Source organism: Anser anser, assembly GCF_964211835.1.
Source record: "Anser anser genome assembly, chromosome: 27".
Taxonomy (NCBI): Eukaryota; Metazoa; Chordata; class Aves; order Anseriformes; family Anatidae; genus Anser; species Anser anser.
The window spans coordinates 3271212-3288454 of NC_139748.1; the positions used below are offsets into that span (position 1 = coordinate 3271212).

The 17243-nt window shown below is 54.1% G+C and overlaps 2 protein-coding genes across 2 annotated transcripts in view; one reads left to right on the forward strand and one right to left on the reverse strand.

The window, feature by feature from the left end:
* RHEX (regulator of hemoglobinization and erythroid cell expansion) overlaps nucleotides 1–17243 on the reverse strand; it is a 39594-nt gene that overhangs the window by 12053 nt on the left and 10298 nt on the right. The window contains exons 2-6 of the mRNA XM_083812769.1: nucleotides 14724–14785; nucleotides 14047–14135; nucleotides 13199–13306; nucleotides 12743–12828; nucleotides 11431–12445 (exon numbers count right to left, since the gene is read on the reverse strand). Of these exons, the coding sequence (XP_083668895.1) occupies nucleotides 12239–12445; nucleotides 12743–12828; nucleotides 13199–13306; nucleotides 14047–14135; nucleotides 14724–14740 (507 nt within the window). The 5' untranslated portion in view covers nucleotides 14741–14785 and the 3' untranslated portion in view covers nucleotides 11431–12238. The remainder of the gene's footprint in view (nucleotides 1–11430; nucleotides 12446–12742; nucleotides 12829–13198; nucleotides 13307–14046; nucleotides 14136–14723; nucleotides 14786–17243) is intronic.
* On the forward strand, nucleotides 5325–11438 carry AVPR1B (arginine vasopressin receptor 1B). Its single transcript, XM_083812763.1, has 2 exons — nucleotides 5325–9059; nucleotides 9866–11438. Exons 1-2 carry the CDS (start codon nucleotides 8090–8092, stop codon nucleotides 10162–10164), a joined length of 1269 nt encoding a protein of 422 aa, XP_083668889.1. The 5' UTR covers nucleotides 5325–8089; the 3' UTR covers nucleotides 10165–11438.

Here is a 17243-nt window from a genome sequence, read left to right on the forward strand (position 1 = left end):
TATGAAAATAGCTTTTAGGAGATGCCTTGGCAATTAGCACTGTACATGCAGGAAAGAGTCAGCGACAAAGAGATTGCCTGGTAATGCTAAATGGTGTTCTTCAGAGGCACGCAGACCAGACTGCTGCAGACTAATCCAACCTTCAGCTGAAATATTCCCTTGAATCTGGGATCTGCCTGAAAAATACGAGTTCTGCTGCTTACAGGGCTTTTAGCTCAGCGTGCCACTATCAGGCACTTAGGGACACCAGGTCACGGGCTTCCTAGAATCACTTTCTGAGGAGGGGGCACAATCATTTCTAATCCGCGTTGCTCGAGTACCTTGTCTCACTTTACAGTGATTGCCCAGTAAGTTGTTTTTATAAGGGCTCTGGGTTGTTGGCTTTACCATCAAAGCCACAAACCGTTCTACAACTGCTGCCTCTCCGGAGGAGTCCTGCACTACAAAAAGATCTTCAGAAATAGATGGACAAATTTCCTACTTTGTAGACTGAAAATATCAATTTCTGCCTGTTCTTCACAATAGCTGAAAAGGAATCAGAGGTTGAAATTGAGGTTGTTTTTTTTTTTTTATTATTAAATAAAAATAGAGAGATGCAGAAGAGTATTCAAGTGTTTACCATGGATCCCTGGGACCTGAAGCCTGGTCCCCCATTGATTTGGGTAATGGCCTGAACACTGGGGTGCACACCCGAGTCAGGTCACAAACATACCCAGCTACAATGCCACCATTATGGTCACAACCCTAAATTCTCACAGCAACGACTGCCCCCTCAGCATCCCAGATACCAGCAAATGGTATCCATGAGGTCTTCAGATCCACTATGGCTAGAACAGCGGGACCGCAGGGCTCAGCACCCTGTGCTGCAGCTGCTGCTCCGTGCAGAATGTGCCCCGCAGCGCCTGCCCAGCCCGCAGCACACACCAGCACCGAGCCACGGTCCACCAGGCAGCTTCCTGAGCACCTTGGTGGAGCTGTGATCGCTGCAGGATGTGACCCTGAATGCAGGACACAGGGGGACAAGGCAGCCTTGCCTGCCGGGTCCTGAGGCTGCTGCTGGTACCAGCCCTCGGCTGCCCGCCGTGACCCCAGCCGTCTCGCAGGCAGGCGGTACGTTCTGTGCAGCCGCTGTACTTTGTCACCTTCTCCTCGCACACCTCATATTGGGAGAGGATTAAGCAGCATTAACTGCCTGCCTGAGGCTCTCGTCCTGCTGCTCTGCCTGCCAGGGGGACCGAGAGCAGGGAGCAGTCCAGGATTAGCTGCTCTTGTCCTAGCCAAAGGACAAGGAGGTGCTGGCTGCGTGCTAGCAAAGGGAAGGACTCCCCACGCTTGTGCAAGCCCTCGTTAGCTGCTGCCCGCTTCTAAATGAGACGTGGCAATGGTGCCAGCAGCCCCCAGCCTCGGGCAGATGGGACCAGCTGGAGGAAGGACCCCCCAGTGGGGAGTCACAGCTCCCAAACCCACGGTGGATGTCAGGCCAAAGCTGAATCCCCCGTTCATGCCAGGAAGGGCTGCTCCCCTGGGCCCCAGAGCTCTGTGTCTGCTTTGCTGTGCTTTTGTGTGCCTTCATGCCTGGGTCTCCAGCCCAGCAGGTCCTGGGACAGCGGGGACATCCAAAGCACGATAACAAAACGCAGATGCTCGAGAACCCAGACCTGCAGCAAGAAGCTGCCAAACAAAGCCATCGCTCCCATGCTGTACCTCCATCAACACTACAAGCATCCTCTGCCCACAGCCGTTTAATTAGGAGAACCAGACAGTATATTTAGAGCACAGCTTTCTGCTTCATTTGCAGGAACTGTAGTGCGGGGAGGAGGCAGACCATTAGGGCTATGTTTCCTAGGAGATTTTCACACACTAAGATGGGAGAGAGAGGGAGGAAAAAAAAGAAGACAAAAAAAAAGACATTTCATGCAGACTGAAAGTAGAAATTCCACTGGCACTTCTGATCTTTTAAGCACGCTGAGCAAAACTACGAGTGCAACTACAGCAGTGCACTTTAATTGGGCTTATTTTGTCCTGTTCTCCGTGTCACATACACAAAAAGACAGCAAGGAAAGGAGAGCACGCTGCTCAAACAGCTGAAGAGATGCAGCACGCCCAGCAGCAGTTCTAGTGGCCCAGTCCTCACGGTGAGCTTCTCTCTCAGCACCCTGAAGTCCCATACCTGGGCAGTCCGAGAGCATTTGGGTAATATTGTGAAGCGAGTGCAGGTAAGTACACCATTAAATTGTCCATTTAATTTAATGGGCAATTAAAATTGCCCATTTTAATTGAATGAAATAAGCTGACCTCAGGCCTGGTCACTTTAACAAGAAGTGGTCTCACAGGGGTAGCTGCATAATCCCAAACAAATTTCCCCAATGTGTTGGCATAACCTGGGCCTGACTGTCAAATAGGGAAGAACAACCTTTAATCACGGAGCCTTGAACTTTGCTTTGGCAGGGGGAGCGCAGATCACTGCAGACATCCTTCCTATTATTCATCATCTTCTAATATATTGTCCTGAAACAGAAACAGCTGCTCCTCTCCTTTCATCATCCTGATTGATGCCTCTCTTACCTGGAAGGCAATGGGTTCGGAATAACTGCAGTACTTTCATCAGGCAAGAAGGGGAACAAGTAGACAAAGCAGATCGGAGGTCATGGAAAGGTCCTTGGTCACTTCTCCTTTCATTGAATTAAGCACATCTTAAAGCCTCTGCTCTTCTTTGTCTGTGAGAGGCGAGGGAGGAGGACGAGAGGAGCCGTTCCCCTCCCACGCCGGAGCACAGGCTGCCTCCTGCACCCCCTTGCAGCCCCGATTTCAGCCCTGCCACGAGCTGCCTGCAGGACCCACGCGGACTCATCCCCACGCAGCCAGATCAGGGCTGGAGCCCGGCGTTATCCGTGCCACTGGTGCAAATTGCCTACCACGGTTTCTGTTTAAAATAACACCTCATCTTTACAGGCTGTGGGGTCTGAAAATCACATGCACAGATCAGACCTCCACTGATAAAGCAAAATTCAGGACCTGAAGAAAGTCCCTGTCCCCAGCCAAGGGGAGACTTCCAACCCGGTGACTGTCCGGGCGCTGCCAGCTGCCCCTCTGTGTCCCTCCAGAGCTGGCCAGGCACGGATTTTCCCTACAGCAGCCTCAGGAGGACAAGAACAAGCCATTTGTTTCCAGCCTTGAAATGTAATTTTATTTTTATTTTTTTTTCCTATTATTGATTTCAAGGTTGTAAACGCTCTGGCTGTGTCTGTTTTTTAAATGCTAATGATGATAACAGCAAAAGGAGATGCGGGAGCGGGGAAGGAAATTGAAGCATTTCACAGCTACCAAAGCCTTTTAACATCCCTGGCTCTACAAGGGAACCAACAGGGAGAATGCAAAGATGATAAACAAGTAATTTGCTGTCTTGAAGATGCCCGTAGCTTCAATTTTTCCTCTGGCAGTTGCATCTACTTAAGCAGCCTGTTTCCACACATATGGGTCAAATTAAAAGACACGGCAAAACAACCAGGAAAAAGTAAACTGTAATAGAGTTATCAGCTGCAATAACCCCCCAGGGCTGGATTTATTTTATCCAGCAGAAATCCCCTGGTGCTATTCACAAGCCCGTAAAGCATTTCGGGATCACCCCTCAGCCCTTGCTTTGGTGCCAACGAAAGGTAAGGAATTGATTTCAGCTGAAAGCGGCGCACTTTTGCCCTTCCAGAGCGCCCATCCTTCCCTCCTACCACTACTACCAGCATCACCACCTGCCCTGCGAGCTCGAAGCCTTCCCCTCGCCACCAAAAGTGGAGCCGAGCCCAACTCCAGCTTCTCCATCAGGTGCTGGACCCAGCCGTTCACTGTCCCAGGAGGCACCGAATCCAGGTCACGGCGGTGCTTGACAATGCTTCCTCCAGGTCAGCCCTCCAAGTTTATATTCATGGCAATGTTTCTAAACACTGACAATTTAATGTTTTGTTCCTTAATGCCATATTCTTATTTTTTTAATTAAAAAAATAAAAATTCACATGGATATTCCATTATAATCCAAACTGCTCGTTCTGCCTAGCAGTGTCCCTGCGAGGTTTCCCTTTGGGGTATTTGCCATGCATTTAGCATATTTATTTATGCACCCAGTCATGCTCTCTAATATTAAGCAGGATCACAGGTTTTAATTAAAAGGAAAAAAAAGCAAATCTGGATGAGGGGAAAGTGGGGGAGGAAAAGAGGAGACTGACTGACACATCTGGCTTATAATTACCTTAAAATTATAGAAGCTCCTGTCTCCAGATCCTGGAGCTGTGTGACAGATAATGTCGCCCAATTATAAAGAGATTTTTCCCTCTGGAGGGTGATGGTAGTCACAGAGTGAGCATGGAGCCAGGTGTCCATTTAGGGCCAATTAAGGGTTTGGGGCATCTCCCATCGCACCAGCACGGAGCTGGGCTGTGCCCAGTTCTTCAGCACTCGCTAACGGTGCAGTCACACCTGCTGCCTGGGCACTTGTTTGATAAGAAAGGCACCACAGTCACTTCTCTGAGAGCTGCTCACAAACACTGCAAGCAACAAAAACTAAATTGTATCGCGTTTGCCATTTCCAGCTTCCCAAGCCTGAGAAAAGCAAAGGATGGTCCTACGTGGAGTTAGGTCAATGGGAAGACTGAGCTGGGTTTTTCAAAGTCCTCAGGTCTTTAGGAACAGGAAACCCTCAGCAGTTTATATTTTCAGGAGGTGGAGGGAAATCATTCGTGGCCTAATTTTGACAGGTAGCTGGCGTTAGAAGCAGCATCAGACACCACGAGCCCCTGGCTCTCCTTCCTGGCCCCAGACAGCCTTTCCAAGATGATCCCAAACTGCTGCATGCCGTTGCAACACCATGAATTTTATAGCAGTTAGACCAGCATGAAATGACCCAATCTTGATTTTCCTGACCTGAACAGTAAAAGGCATTTAAGTGATTAAATGCTAAAGATGGAAGACAGACCGAGTACTCTTTGTGCTGTCAGCAATACAAGTTTAACACCATCACATACCACAAATAAAAGATCTGTTTAGAAGAGTGAGCCAGATCAGTACTTAAACCCAAGCCAACAATTTTTTTTTCCCCCCTATTAATTAGCTACCCACAGACAAAGTGACCAGCTACTGTGCCAAGCGACTTAGCCACTGTAAAACCTCCATCCCTGTGTCCTACAGAAGCGCTCGCGGGCTGGTAACAGAAGCGGCACGCTACTTGCTGTGCTTCATGGTGCATTGATGCTACCAGCTGCCAAAAATGAGCCATGTAATACTGTGTTACCTTGACAAACCAAACGTTAAGAGCTTAGGAATTGCCTTACACAGTCCCATATCTCGGCGTCACACCCAGGAGGAAGGAGGAAACACAGACGCTGTGGCTGCAGCTCTCAGCCCTCCTGGCTCCAGGCACCCTGCAGCAGCACACTGAGCAGCGGGGTCACCCCAACAACATGCAGGCTCCCTTCCTTTGCAGGGAGGCAAACCCTTACCACCCAAAAAGAGCCATCACCAGTCCGCAGCAGTGACACCGTGACACCTCCAATTGCTGCTCCCAGCAGCTTTGGGAGCGACCCCAACAAGCTGCAGCTGGGGCTGGTCCCACCGGGGCACAGCTGGGACGTTGCCCCCACAGCACGAGCAGGACAGCAACGTGCTGGGTGGGTGATTCCTGGGCTGCTCAGCTCTTACAGATGGCTTGAGGCTATTCCGAGCTCGCCACAACCACTGCATGCAGTGGCTGAAGAGCTCGAGGCAGCAGGAGCACGGCCAGGTCCTGAGGGCCCCGGAGGCACCGGGCAGCGCTGGGCTCACGGCTCTGGTGTAAAAGGAACCGGATTGCATCACACCACTGTTACCCCTCGAAGGAGAAACAGCTCTGGTTTGGCTGCAACAGCCTGGAAATACTAGCAGCGTGTTCAGAAACGTGCAGGAAACCAACAAAAAGCAAAGGGGTTTATTTTTTAATCCATCTTCTTGAGCCAGAGCCTTGCTGTGATAATCTTTCTCTGAAGAAAAGGGATTTCTATCTTCCGAGGATGAAAGATTTTTTCTTCCGTGAATTAGCTTCCCTTTTCTGTAAGCATCTTTGCAGAAGTATTCTCGGTGCTAAACTTATGGAAATCTGGAGTAGAAGATCTAACTTGAAGGGAATTGCTCCCAAATTAAACTGGTGGCAGGGAGAGCCGAGGCTGTCCTAAAATGCTTTAAATGCTTCTTTCTGTCTACAGAACCTGCCCTTCCATCTCTGCCTTCATCTTTGCTTGTTATTGCTTTGTGTTTTTTTTTTTATTGCCCTCTATTAATCTTCCAGAAAATCAGCTGTCTGATCACAACTATAGAAAATTGCATTATTCCTGAAATGTCTTCCTATCGCTGCAGCACCTCAGAGAGGCCCTTTCCTGCGGTGGGTAGTTTATATCCACGGGGTCTCTTATAAGGATGAATGTCTTTTAATTAGACACAAACTGTGCTCATTTATGGTTATTAGAGGTGATCTGCAAATCTTTATTCAGCAAATAATAGCCTCTCACAGGCAACTTAATTGTAATATCACACCCAGTGAACCAGAGCAGGCTCTGCCAGCAGCAAAGTCGGTGTCAAGCAGATAGCTGCTAGGAAGAAACCTGTCCCAGTGCTTTTCTTTTGTTTGCTGCTGTCTTTCCCCAGTGAAGAAGGGCGAAAACTCTGGAAATAAATGCATGCCTTTACTTCTTATTGGCATAAATTAATAGCCAGTAGGGGAAAACCAAAGCCCTAATGTTGCAAAACAGAAGTGAAATTGTGCGTGTATACATGTATATTTATATACGTGTGCAATGAAAATATTTTACAATCAGACACTGTGTGGGAAGACGCACTGAAGGCTTGAAGAAGTGGGAAGGGAAGGTCAGGAGAAGAGGCAGGAGGGCAGGTCTCCCGTGCTGTGCTCGGCCCCGGCTGGGCTGGTGCGGACAAGACCCGTGTGCATTTCAGCTATTGCCCCATCTGTATTATCAATTTATAGTGCGTTTGTCTTTTGAACAAGGCTGCCGTGTTTCTCAGCCTCCCGTTGCCTTTCCACTGCTTCAAACTACACCCAACGCTTTACATGAAGTCTGCAACTGCTCTGCCCTTTGTATCTCACTTCTGCCCCCAGCTTCTCCTTTTCTGATCTTTTTTCCATGCTCTGTGCATACAAGAGATGGGGTAAATATTCACAGTACAAAGCAGAGAGCGCTCTGCTGTCAAGTGGGGCCCTGCTCCCTATGTTTGGGGTGGGTTTCTGTTAGATGGAGTAAAAAGACAGCATTTAGGCGAGGACTAGGCAGACAGACTCGAGCTTTTGTCCTGTCCCAGGGACATTCCGCACCCCCTTCCTACACAGCCCAAAGAAAGGGGCAGGAGGCAGCCTCAGGACACGGTGCCAGTGTGTTCATGGACTGGGCTGATGAAGGGAAAAGAGAGAGCAGGAGCAAGGGAAGGTCCCCAGCAGAGCCTAGGGCTGCAGCTCTCAGCCGGGGCGGGGAGCTCCCGGCTATAAAACCCACCACGGGCAGCGCTCAGCGGCAGCCGCTGCTGGCACACGGCTGCTGCGCTCCCTGGGGACGCTTGGGCACCGCTCACCTGCCTTCCTCACCACGCCTGGAATGAAAAGGCCAAAGAGATGCATTTTCTATTACTTTTACTGCACTAAAAAAAAAGCAACAAAGAGGATTTTTCTTTGTTACAGCACAAGGGAAAGAGGTGAATGGAGAGATGAGCAACCCAGGGAGAAACAGGGATTTGGGAACGCTTAGCGCAGCCGAGAGAGGGATCAGAGGCTGAGCTGGGCTCCTGCACCCCTTTGCTTAACAGGAAAACCTGCACGGAGCAGCCCAGCAAAGAGGGGACCTGTGCAGGATAGCAACCAGCGCAGAAGGTGACAACCTGCACCCGTGGCGGGGGACTGCCGGAGGAGCCACATCCAGCCCTTGCTGCCACGGGAGCTGGTGCAGCAGGGCTCGGGGGGAGCGCAGCCCCCAGGGATGCAGGGAGGGGTTAAGAGGCTGCCAGAGCCGAGCGTCTGAGCGTGCACCCCGTCAGTCACAGCCTCCTCTCCGCTCCTCCCGCGGGGATGGAGCCGGGCTGGAACAGCTCCCATCGCGGCTGGGCTGGGCACGGCAAGGGGGTGCAGAGCCCCCAGGCCCTGGCTGGGGACCCCAACGTGACCCTGCTGCACAGCCGGGACGAGGAGCTGGCCAAGGCAGAGGTCGGGGTGCTGGCCGCCATCCTGGTGGTGGCAACCGTGGGCAACGCGGGGGTGCTGCTGGCCATGTACCGCCTGAGGAGGAAGATGAGCCGCATGCACCTCTTCATCCTGCACCTGGGGCTGACCGACCTGGGCGTCGCGCTCTTCCAGGTGCTGCCGCAGATGATCTGGGAGGTGACGTACCGCTTCCTGGGGCCAGACCCTCTCTGCAGGGCCGTCAAGTACCTGCAGGTGCTGAGCATGTTCGCCTCCACCTACATGCTCATCGCCATGACTCTGGACCGCTACGTGGCCGTGTGCCACCCGCTGCGCACCCTGCAGCAGCCCAGCCGCCAGGCCTACGCCATGATCGGGGCCACGTGGCTGCTCAGCTCCCTGCTCAGCCTGCCCCAGGTCTTCATCTTCTCCCTGCGGGAGGTCCGGCAGGGCTCGGGGGTGCTGGACTGCTGGGCGGACTTCAGGTACCCGTGGGGCGCCCGAGCCTACATCACCTGGACCACGCTGTGCATCTTCATCCTGCCCGTCGGCATCCTCACCGTCTGCTACAGCCTCATCTGCTACGAGATCTGCAAGAACCTCAAGGGCAAGACCCAGAGCTGCGCCCCCAGCACGGGGGGGCCCACAACAGGCCCCCCAGCCCCCTGCTCCTCCGAGAAGGGCGGGCAGTGCCCCGGCGGGCAGCCCTCGCGCGTGAGCAGCGTGCGCACCATCTCCCGGGCCAAGATCCGCACGGTGAAGATGACTTTTGTCATCGTGGTGGCCTACGTCGCCTGCTGGGCGCCCTTCTTCAGCATGCAGATGTGGTCGGTGTGGGACGAGGATGCTCCCGACGACGGTGAGTAGCAGGGGGGGTGCTGAGCTGCAGCCCAGGTGCAGAGCACCTTTGTGCTTTTAGCAAGCAGGATCCGACTTATTTTCTTGTAATAAAAATTAGGGGGAAAGCTACTGATTCACTCCCTGGTAGCATTTGTAGCAAACAGCTTGCAGAGCCAGAACACTGCTTTTCACCAGAAAATCTGCTGGAAAGCAATGGCTTCTGACCAGCAGCTGTAGGGACACGTGAAGGTGTTCTGCGAACGTCTTAACCATGTGTGTCTCTGCCCTCCTGTGGGAATCTGCTCCAGGAGCTGCTGTGCTGTTCAGCATGTGCTGGCAGAGAGGATTTAATTGAGCCTGCTGCTCCCACCCTCCTGTGGGACTGCCTCCAGGAGCAGCTGTGCTGCTGGAGCTGCTCTTCTGCTGTAGCATCCAGTGCCCATAAGGATTTTGCTGAGCCAGCTGCGGGGGGGGTTGAAAAGTGGGTTTTGATTCCACAAGTTGACCTTTTCTTATTATTTTCTGGGAGCATTATCCCAGATCAAAAGGCCCCTGGGAGATGCTCTGGCCAACTAAGGCTGAGGGAAAGCAGCAGGTCCAGGAGCTGCTGGGTGCCATTCCCAGCACCCGCCCCCAGGATGTGCTCTGGCACACCCTGATCCTGCTCTGCAGCAAAGATGCCAGCAGGCGGGCTGGGGATGGGACAAGGGACACGTATCCGAGCCAGGAAGAGCCCCCAGGGTCCTGTGCATGGCCCACTGAGCCCCCTGCCTGCACCACGTCCCCTTGGGGGGGATATTTGAACTTTCTCCTTTGCCTTCCCAGAGTCCACCAACGCGGCCTTCACCATCACCATGCTGCTGGCCAGCCTCAGCAGCTGCTGCAACCCCTGGATTTACATGTTCTTCAGCAGGCACCTGCTGCGGGACGTGGGGCGCTGCCTCTCCTGCTGCTGCAGCCCCCGGCCAGGGCTGCGCAGGCAGGTCTCCAACGGGAGCCTCTGCAGCAGGAAAACCACCGTCCTGAGCCCCAGCCAGCACGGCGGCCTCCCCCTGCGCGGGGGCAGCTCCAGGGACCTCGACCTGCCCAAGGAGGAGGCGGTGACCGAGTCGGGCATGCTCTAGGCTGTTGGTTTTGCTGGAAGCTGTGTGCTTAACCCACAAGGCGTCACTGCCCTTCTCGTCCTCGTGGGCTCGCTACTGCATGTGCTGCATCTGTTGCGTGCCTCCGGGGATGGACAGAGCCCCAACAGCCCCAGAGCAACCTTCATCGCCCTTGTGCGCCGTGAAGCCTCCCGCTGCCAGCCTGCTGCCCAGCCCAGGCATGCTGGGGGATGCTGAATCAGCGCAGCTTTTAGGAGAGACCTGAGCTCTGGGAGCCCAGCAGATGCCAGCAAAGCAGCCTGAGCACAGCAGGATGCAATGCAGCTGCAGCTACCTGAGAGCTCCCTGCCCATCTCCCATCCTCAGGGCTTTGCTGGGGGAGCAGCCGACACAAACAACTTCCCCATGCCCTGCATACATCCCCAGGGCTGCAGCACACACAGCCGCTGCATTGCGCTGACCCCTGCAGCATTGCACCCAGGTGCAAGTGCCCCAAATGCAGCACGGACACCGCTAGGAGCTGCTCGGAGGAACCCTGGCCCTCCTCCAGCTCGCCCAGGCAAATCCTGCCTCCCTCCCATCAGGTTCACCCTTCCTGTATCACCAGTCATTGTGCAGGGCTGCTCTGTGCTGTTAAACAGCTGCTGCATCTCATTAAAGAGCTGCTCTCAAACTGCTGCTGCTTTTGTCTTGTTCAGCCAGGACTGGAGTGCCAAAACCACCCAGGGCTCGGGGACAGCCTCAGAGCACCCCAGCAGTGCTGGGAGCAGAGAGGGGCAGCTGGGAAGAGCCACAACCTTATGGCCCCAGCCCCTCTCCCTGCCTGCTGTGGGTCTCCCTGGAAAATTTTGTTTAAAAGCAAAGCATGAGCAAGGCTGGACAGAGCATCCCCACGCTCTGGGGCAACACCGTTGAGGGATACACCAGTGCCCCAAGGGCAGGGTGCCAAATTCCCTGCAAGAAAGATGCATCATTCCTTCCATCATCACTAAATCTACAAAAATAAGAGTAAGAGTAAGCTATAGATAAAATGCTTTATGATTTCAAAATCATAAAGTATTTGAATCAGTTTTTCCAGCAACTTCCCCTGGCTGGCTTTGACCTCACCCCTAACTCCATAAACCCATTTCTGCTGGGCTTCAGCAGCACTTCCCAGGGATGGGATGGGTTTTGAACCTCTTTCTCCACTCACTCTCTGAGTTGGGCTGGTTCTGCACAGCAAGGCCGTTCAGACAGAAGTGCCTAACCCCAGAGCCCAACACCACCAGCACCAAACAGTCAACTCACAGTTCCTGCAGGGCAGAGGGATTTGACTTGCCTGTGCTCCCACAGACAGCCGTGATCCAGTCCCGCACCTCTCACAGCCCCAAGGGAGCAGCAACCAGCCCCTGCCCTAGGAGAGGGGATTTAAAACCCCGGGAGCCCCCAGCCCAGCCAGCTCTGCTGATGCTCACGGCTTTCAGCTGGGAGGGGCGACACCTGCACCACCCCGCACCCAGCTCCAAGGGCGATGGAGGCTCGGAGAGGTTTTCGGCACCGAAGGAAAACGGGGTGCAGCGGAGGATGAGAGACCGGTGCTTGGGCAGGAAGGGTGACGCCGGTGAAGGAAGTGTATTTAAAAGGATTTTATGAGAACAATCAGCAAAGGAAGCATGATTCAGAGGAGATGCTAGGCAGTTCAGATGGATGTTTTGGAAATGACTGTTTTCCTCCCTGAACAACATCCCATGGGGGAACGGGAATTCATTTGCTTTCAGGAGATGAGAAAACCGGCCTTCAAGTACAAGTGCAGAGCACGTTTTGGCCTGGGGAGAGAACATTTCCCTGCAGCGGGGTGTGGGGCAGCCCCGCACCGTCCCACATCCGCAGCCCTGAGGGGCGGTGGTGCCAACACGTACAGCACCAAGCAAATCTCTCAGCGGGCTGCGGCATCACGAGGGATAAAAACCAGCAGGCTTCAGCCCGTGCCAGGTCTGATCAGGGCGGTGGGAAGGGAAATCCCTGGCTGCTTGGCTGCCGGGGGCTGCAGGCACCGTGGGGCAGCGGCAGCAGGACCCCGATGGCACCCCCACGGCCCCCAGGGGTGTCCCGGGAGTCACAGCTTCACCTCCGTGTACTCAATGGATTTGGAGGCGACAGGGCTGGAGCAGGCCCAGAAATCCACTTTCTTCTTCTTTGGGTCCACGTTGACGTAGTCCGCGCCCGTCTTCATGTTCTCGTAGTCCCTGGCGGAGCCTGGCCCGTGGCCCTTCCCCGGGAAGAGCAGGGATGTGTAATTGAGGTTTTCAGGCGACCGAGGGCCCTGGGGAAGCAGCCACAAGCCCCGGGTCAGGCACCGGCCCCCCCGAGGTGCCTTAGCCCTGTCTGTGCCCCAGCACCCCCCTGCCCGTGGGGACATTTCCCTCTGAGCACTGCACGAGGCAGGTGACAGCCACCACGTCGGTGCCATCGGTTATTTCAATGCATTTGCCCTCATTTCGCTGCTCGGGGGGTCTCAAGCAGGGCCAGGAGCCCCTGGACACGGTGTGGGGCACCCTCTCTGCTGCAGTTGTGGATGTTTTTGGCAAAAACGCTCTGCCCATGGCGCGGGGCTCGGTACCTGTGTGCCGGAGGGGCTGCTCTCCGACTCCTCCGAGGTCTCCGAAGACGTCTCGCTGCTCCCGTCCGAACAGGCCACGTCACCGCCTCCGCAGTAAAAGGAGGTTCAAGGGGAGAAAAAGCAATTAGAGAGTGGCAGGTGAGCGGCAGAAAGGCTTCCTTCCTGCCACCTCTGGGCTTCCTGCTGTCAGCGGGGGCACTCGCCCAGTCCCCAGGCCGCGGATGGCTCCCACCGCTGCCCTGCGATGCCACCAGCGAGCCCGGGGACAGCCCGGGGTCCCTGGGGAATGGTGCAGGGAAAGCCCGGAGGCAGCGGGAGACAACCCAAGCTGCGAGCAGCTGCTGTGCCTGCCCCGTGCTCCCGGCTCCATCCTCTGCACCAGCACCCCGAGGTGCCGGGCTGGGCAGCCCTGGGTGAGCGCGATGCGACCCGCTGCCGTGCCGCAGCCCCCCTCACCTGCGTAGGCCGGTCGTTGCGCCCCTTCCCCTCCGGCCGAAGAGGTCGGCGGCTGCTGGGGCTGTGCTGCAGGACGGCTGCTCGCCTCCTTGCTGCAGGAGTGGCTGTCTGTGACGAGGGGACGGTCAGCTCCGTGCTCCAGACCCGTGCCCGCTGTGTGTCCCCCATCCCTGGTCACCCTTTGGGTGATTTCTCTCTCCGGTTCTCTCCCCGTCCCCCCCTGCTCCCGGTGCCAGGGAGCCCTGGAGCAAAGCCAGCATGCCGCGAGCCCTGGCACGGCAGTAATTATTATTTTGTATTGGCGTGGGCAAATATCTGTCAATTCAATTACTGCGCTGATGGAGTGCTTCCCCTGGTCTACTACGATGAAAGACTCTGGGGTTAAATCGCTGCGTCAAGGACTCTTCCCACACACGGTCAAAATGGGTTTGACCCACGGGGCCAGGCAGAGAGCATATTATGCATAATGTGGGCAGCATTTCTGCGAGAAAGGTTTTCCTGCTGGAAATCATAGCTCCATCTGGACTAGGAGTTTGCAAATTGATTCTGATGCTGTTTTCCCACCACATAACTAACCAGAGCGGTAAAAGAAAATGTTTTTGGAACGACGTGGCATTCTGGGCTGTGTAAGCTGGGCACGGTTGCTCAGCCCTGCCACAACTTGATTCAGCCGGGCACGGGGTCTGGTGAGAGTGAGAGCAATAACAAGAGCCAGGACAAGGACCTGGGTGTGCTTTAGAAACAGGGGGTGTCAAGGCTTTGGGCAAATCCCTTCCACTCTCTGAGCTGAAGGGTTGCAAGGAGGAAAGAGGGATGCAAGAAGTAAAGGCAACAAGGGAGTAAGTTACCTATTTTCCTGCTGAGCATGATGTAAAGGAGCAGTAAGAGCAGAGCGTATAGCACCAGGGCTACAGCCGAGGTGGCAACTGGCACCCACCTGAACAGGAGAAAAATATTTTGCCTAAATTAAAGGAATATCTGAATTATTCTAAATCCGTCAGGAACAGTTTGGCTGACACGGCTTCAAAGCATGCTTTAGACCAAGGTTTGCTGGTACAGTTTTTGGGTTTGCTTTTTGTTTTTAAGGAGATGTGCCCAAAAAGCTGGGGCTTCATTTTCAGAAATGACCGGTGGTCCTTGCAATTCATTTTTGGGTGTCCACCTTGAGAAGGGCTTTTGAAAACCCCACATCTCGCGGAGGGACGCACGGTGCTTTCTGCGAACCCGAAGCTACAAACATGGCTTCCACCACGCGCTCAGCCAAAATTGCTGAGCCTCAGGGCTGCATTTCTGCCCGGCACAGCCCTGCGGAGAGCACCAACCTGCCCCAGCAGAGGCAGGAACCAGGCGCAGCATCGCCAGCCCCAGGGCCGGAGCATCCCCACACGCACGGCCGCTCCCGCACACACAGACCAGACCCGAGCTAGGGCTGAGAATTTAGCAGAAATGTGCCCCATAGCAGCAGTTATCCTCCAGTTTTAGAGCACTGACCTCGCTCCAGGTCTGCATTTGTCTCGGTACTCACCACTCACAATGGGCCATCCTCGCTGCGAGGCGTCCCGGCCGTCAGTGCAGTGCCCGAGGTTCCTGTGGGGCAGAGAGAGGCAGGTGGGCTGTGGGTCCAGGTGGGTGCTGCGGCACCAAATCCAGGCCCGCTTGCAATGCACATCACCCCACGGAGCTCCACGCTGCTCCCCACCAGCTGAGATCGGAGTTGTCGTTTGAAATCAGGGGTCCGATGCCGCAGACAGCGCTCACGTAAAATAGATGTGCCAAGGTTCCCGCTGCACAAGTATGCTACTGTGTGTGATTCCTCCTCATGTTTGTGTTTTTTTTTTTAATCCACAAAAATATTTGATAATTATGATCTAAATATTTCATAACTATAATCTAAAAAAAAAAAAAAGCGTGCCATGATGCAAAAAAATAACCAAAAGAAAGCGTGAGTTTGGTGCCGGGCTCTTGCGGCAGACAAGTGCCCGCAGCCCAGTGGAGCCGCGGCTCCCAGCCCTCGAGAAGTGGGGAGCTCCCACGGGGCATTCGCTGCTGCCTGCTGGGCGAGCCCCGACCCCGCTGGGCACCCAGGAGAGGGTTTTGCCTGGCGCCCAAGTAACTCCTTCCAATCCCACTGAAAACGGAGGAGCTGGGAGTGTACTTCCCTTTAGCTGCACTTGAACCACCTCAGATTTAATGTTAGGTGAGTGCTTAAATCCTCTTGAAGTTAACGGGACTTAAGGCATGTAATCCGAAAATGCATATGCCTGAACCAGGCCTCTCGGCTTGGGACTTTTGGCCATAATATTCAAGAGATTTACAAGAAAGGACAGCAATCAGGCCATTCCTTTTGTGAGCTGTCACTAACAAAAAAAAGCACTTTCGGTTTTCACTCGATGCCTATACCCTTACTTCTTATAAGCGGCTACCATAGTGAGGTATCTCCAACAACAGCTTTGATAGGATGATTAAAGGAGCCATAACGATAGGATTGACAGACTGATAAATAGATTGCTAAAGAAAAGGCACTGTCCACCCTATGGATCAGATTCTGCTTTCCCTTAAGACATATTCTAAGAGTAACGCATCAGAAAGTTTTCCAAAAGCCTCACCAGCCCCCTGTGAAATTCCACTTACCAACCACTTTGGCAACCGCCAAGCTAAAAGTCCATTTCTTGCTGGGTTTTTCCCCCTCCCTTATTGAACTGATCTGTCCTCAAATATCCTTCTTGAGCAGCTGTCATTTTTGAGTGGCTCATTTCCTACTGTGGTGCAGGAGATGCTGCAGCAGCAGATAACGATCTGAAAAGTGAGCTGTTCAAAAGGAAATTGCAAAACAGGACCCAAATCCAACTATCGGTCGCAGGCAGCGTCTTTGCTGCGATGGGGTACGGTGAGATGGAAGAGATTACACACACACATGTGCACTGAAACACCTATTTTGAAGATAACAGCTAGTGAGCCGCTGGCAGCACATGTACTTTTTTGGTGTATCAGGTGGCTGTGAGCCTCCCTCCTGCCAGCCCCCAGGATTTTAACCCTATCTTAATTAAGATGCCCTACTGCAATCAAAGCTCCTAGAGCGCTCATACTCGGCTGGCGACTGAGTAGTGAATTCAAGACATCTAAGCTCAACCTAAAGGTAAGGCAAGCTCATGGGAATGCCTCAAATGACTCCAAACCCACTGAAGATTTGCCTTGGTGCCCAGGTTTAACGCTGAAGTTTGGGCTGGCAGCGCTGGGGCACCACCCCAGAGAACCCAGCCCTGCGAGCCCTTCGCTTCCCCCAGCACTGCGTGCAGGAGCCAGGGACGCCCAGTGCCCAGTGGTGTTTTACATCGAGAAAAGCCTTCCTCACCTTTGTCCTCCACAGCCTTGGATGGAGCAGACTTCAGGGGTGTTTCAGGAGCATTTTTGGCAGGGGTCTCCCAGCCACCAGCAGCGCCGTGCAGAAGCGCTCGCTGGCTCGGGCGCCGGATGCGGTCTCGCTTTACCCCTAATGGTGATGGCAGAAAGGAGCCCACACTGGGTTCCATGACGCTTCCCACATGTGAGCGGGCTCATTTAAATATTTTGGGGAGTTTCTCTGCTGTTGGGCAGCCCCCTCTGCCCCCAGGCTGGGGATGCTGCAGCCCCTGAGCTGGTGATGCCCTGGTCCCCAGAGGGGCTCAGCCCTCAGCTGTGCAGCTGGCACGAAAAGCTCTCCATGTGCTTCCACCTCACAGCTTTCTATAGGTCAAAACCTTTTAAATCAGAAGGGACGTGGGGCCTAACGCCTGCTGTGGTTTTGTGCCTGCTGGGGTATGAGAAGGGGAATGGAGGAAGGGATTTGCTGGAGGAAAAGCAGAACTGAAGGTAAGGGCCACGCATTCCCTGCAGCACCAACGCAAGGAGCCAACGTTGGTCTGTAATGAGATGGCAGGAGGGGATGGAGGGCGGCTCCAGAAATGTCTGTGAGCCCCCCGACTTTCTACAAGCAAGGATGTGGAGGATGAGATGGGCTCTTAGGAATCACCAGGTGCACTGGGCTGCCTGGCCCAGTTTCCATTCC

What these genes read in the sequence shown, in the direction of transcription:
- AVPR1B (XM_083812763.1), top strand. Translation starts at nt 8,090, where the DNA reads ATGGAGCCGGGCTGGAACAGCTCCCATCGCGGCTGGGCTGGGCACGGC. An exon ending in CGAGGATGCTCCCGACGACG is followed by an intron (nt 9,060 to 9,865) that starts GTGAGTAGCAGG and finishes TTGCCTTCCCAG; the next exon opens with AGTCCACCAACGCGGCCTTC.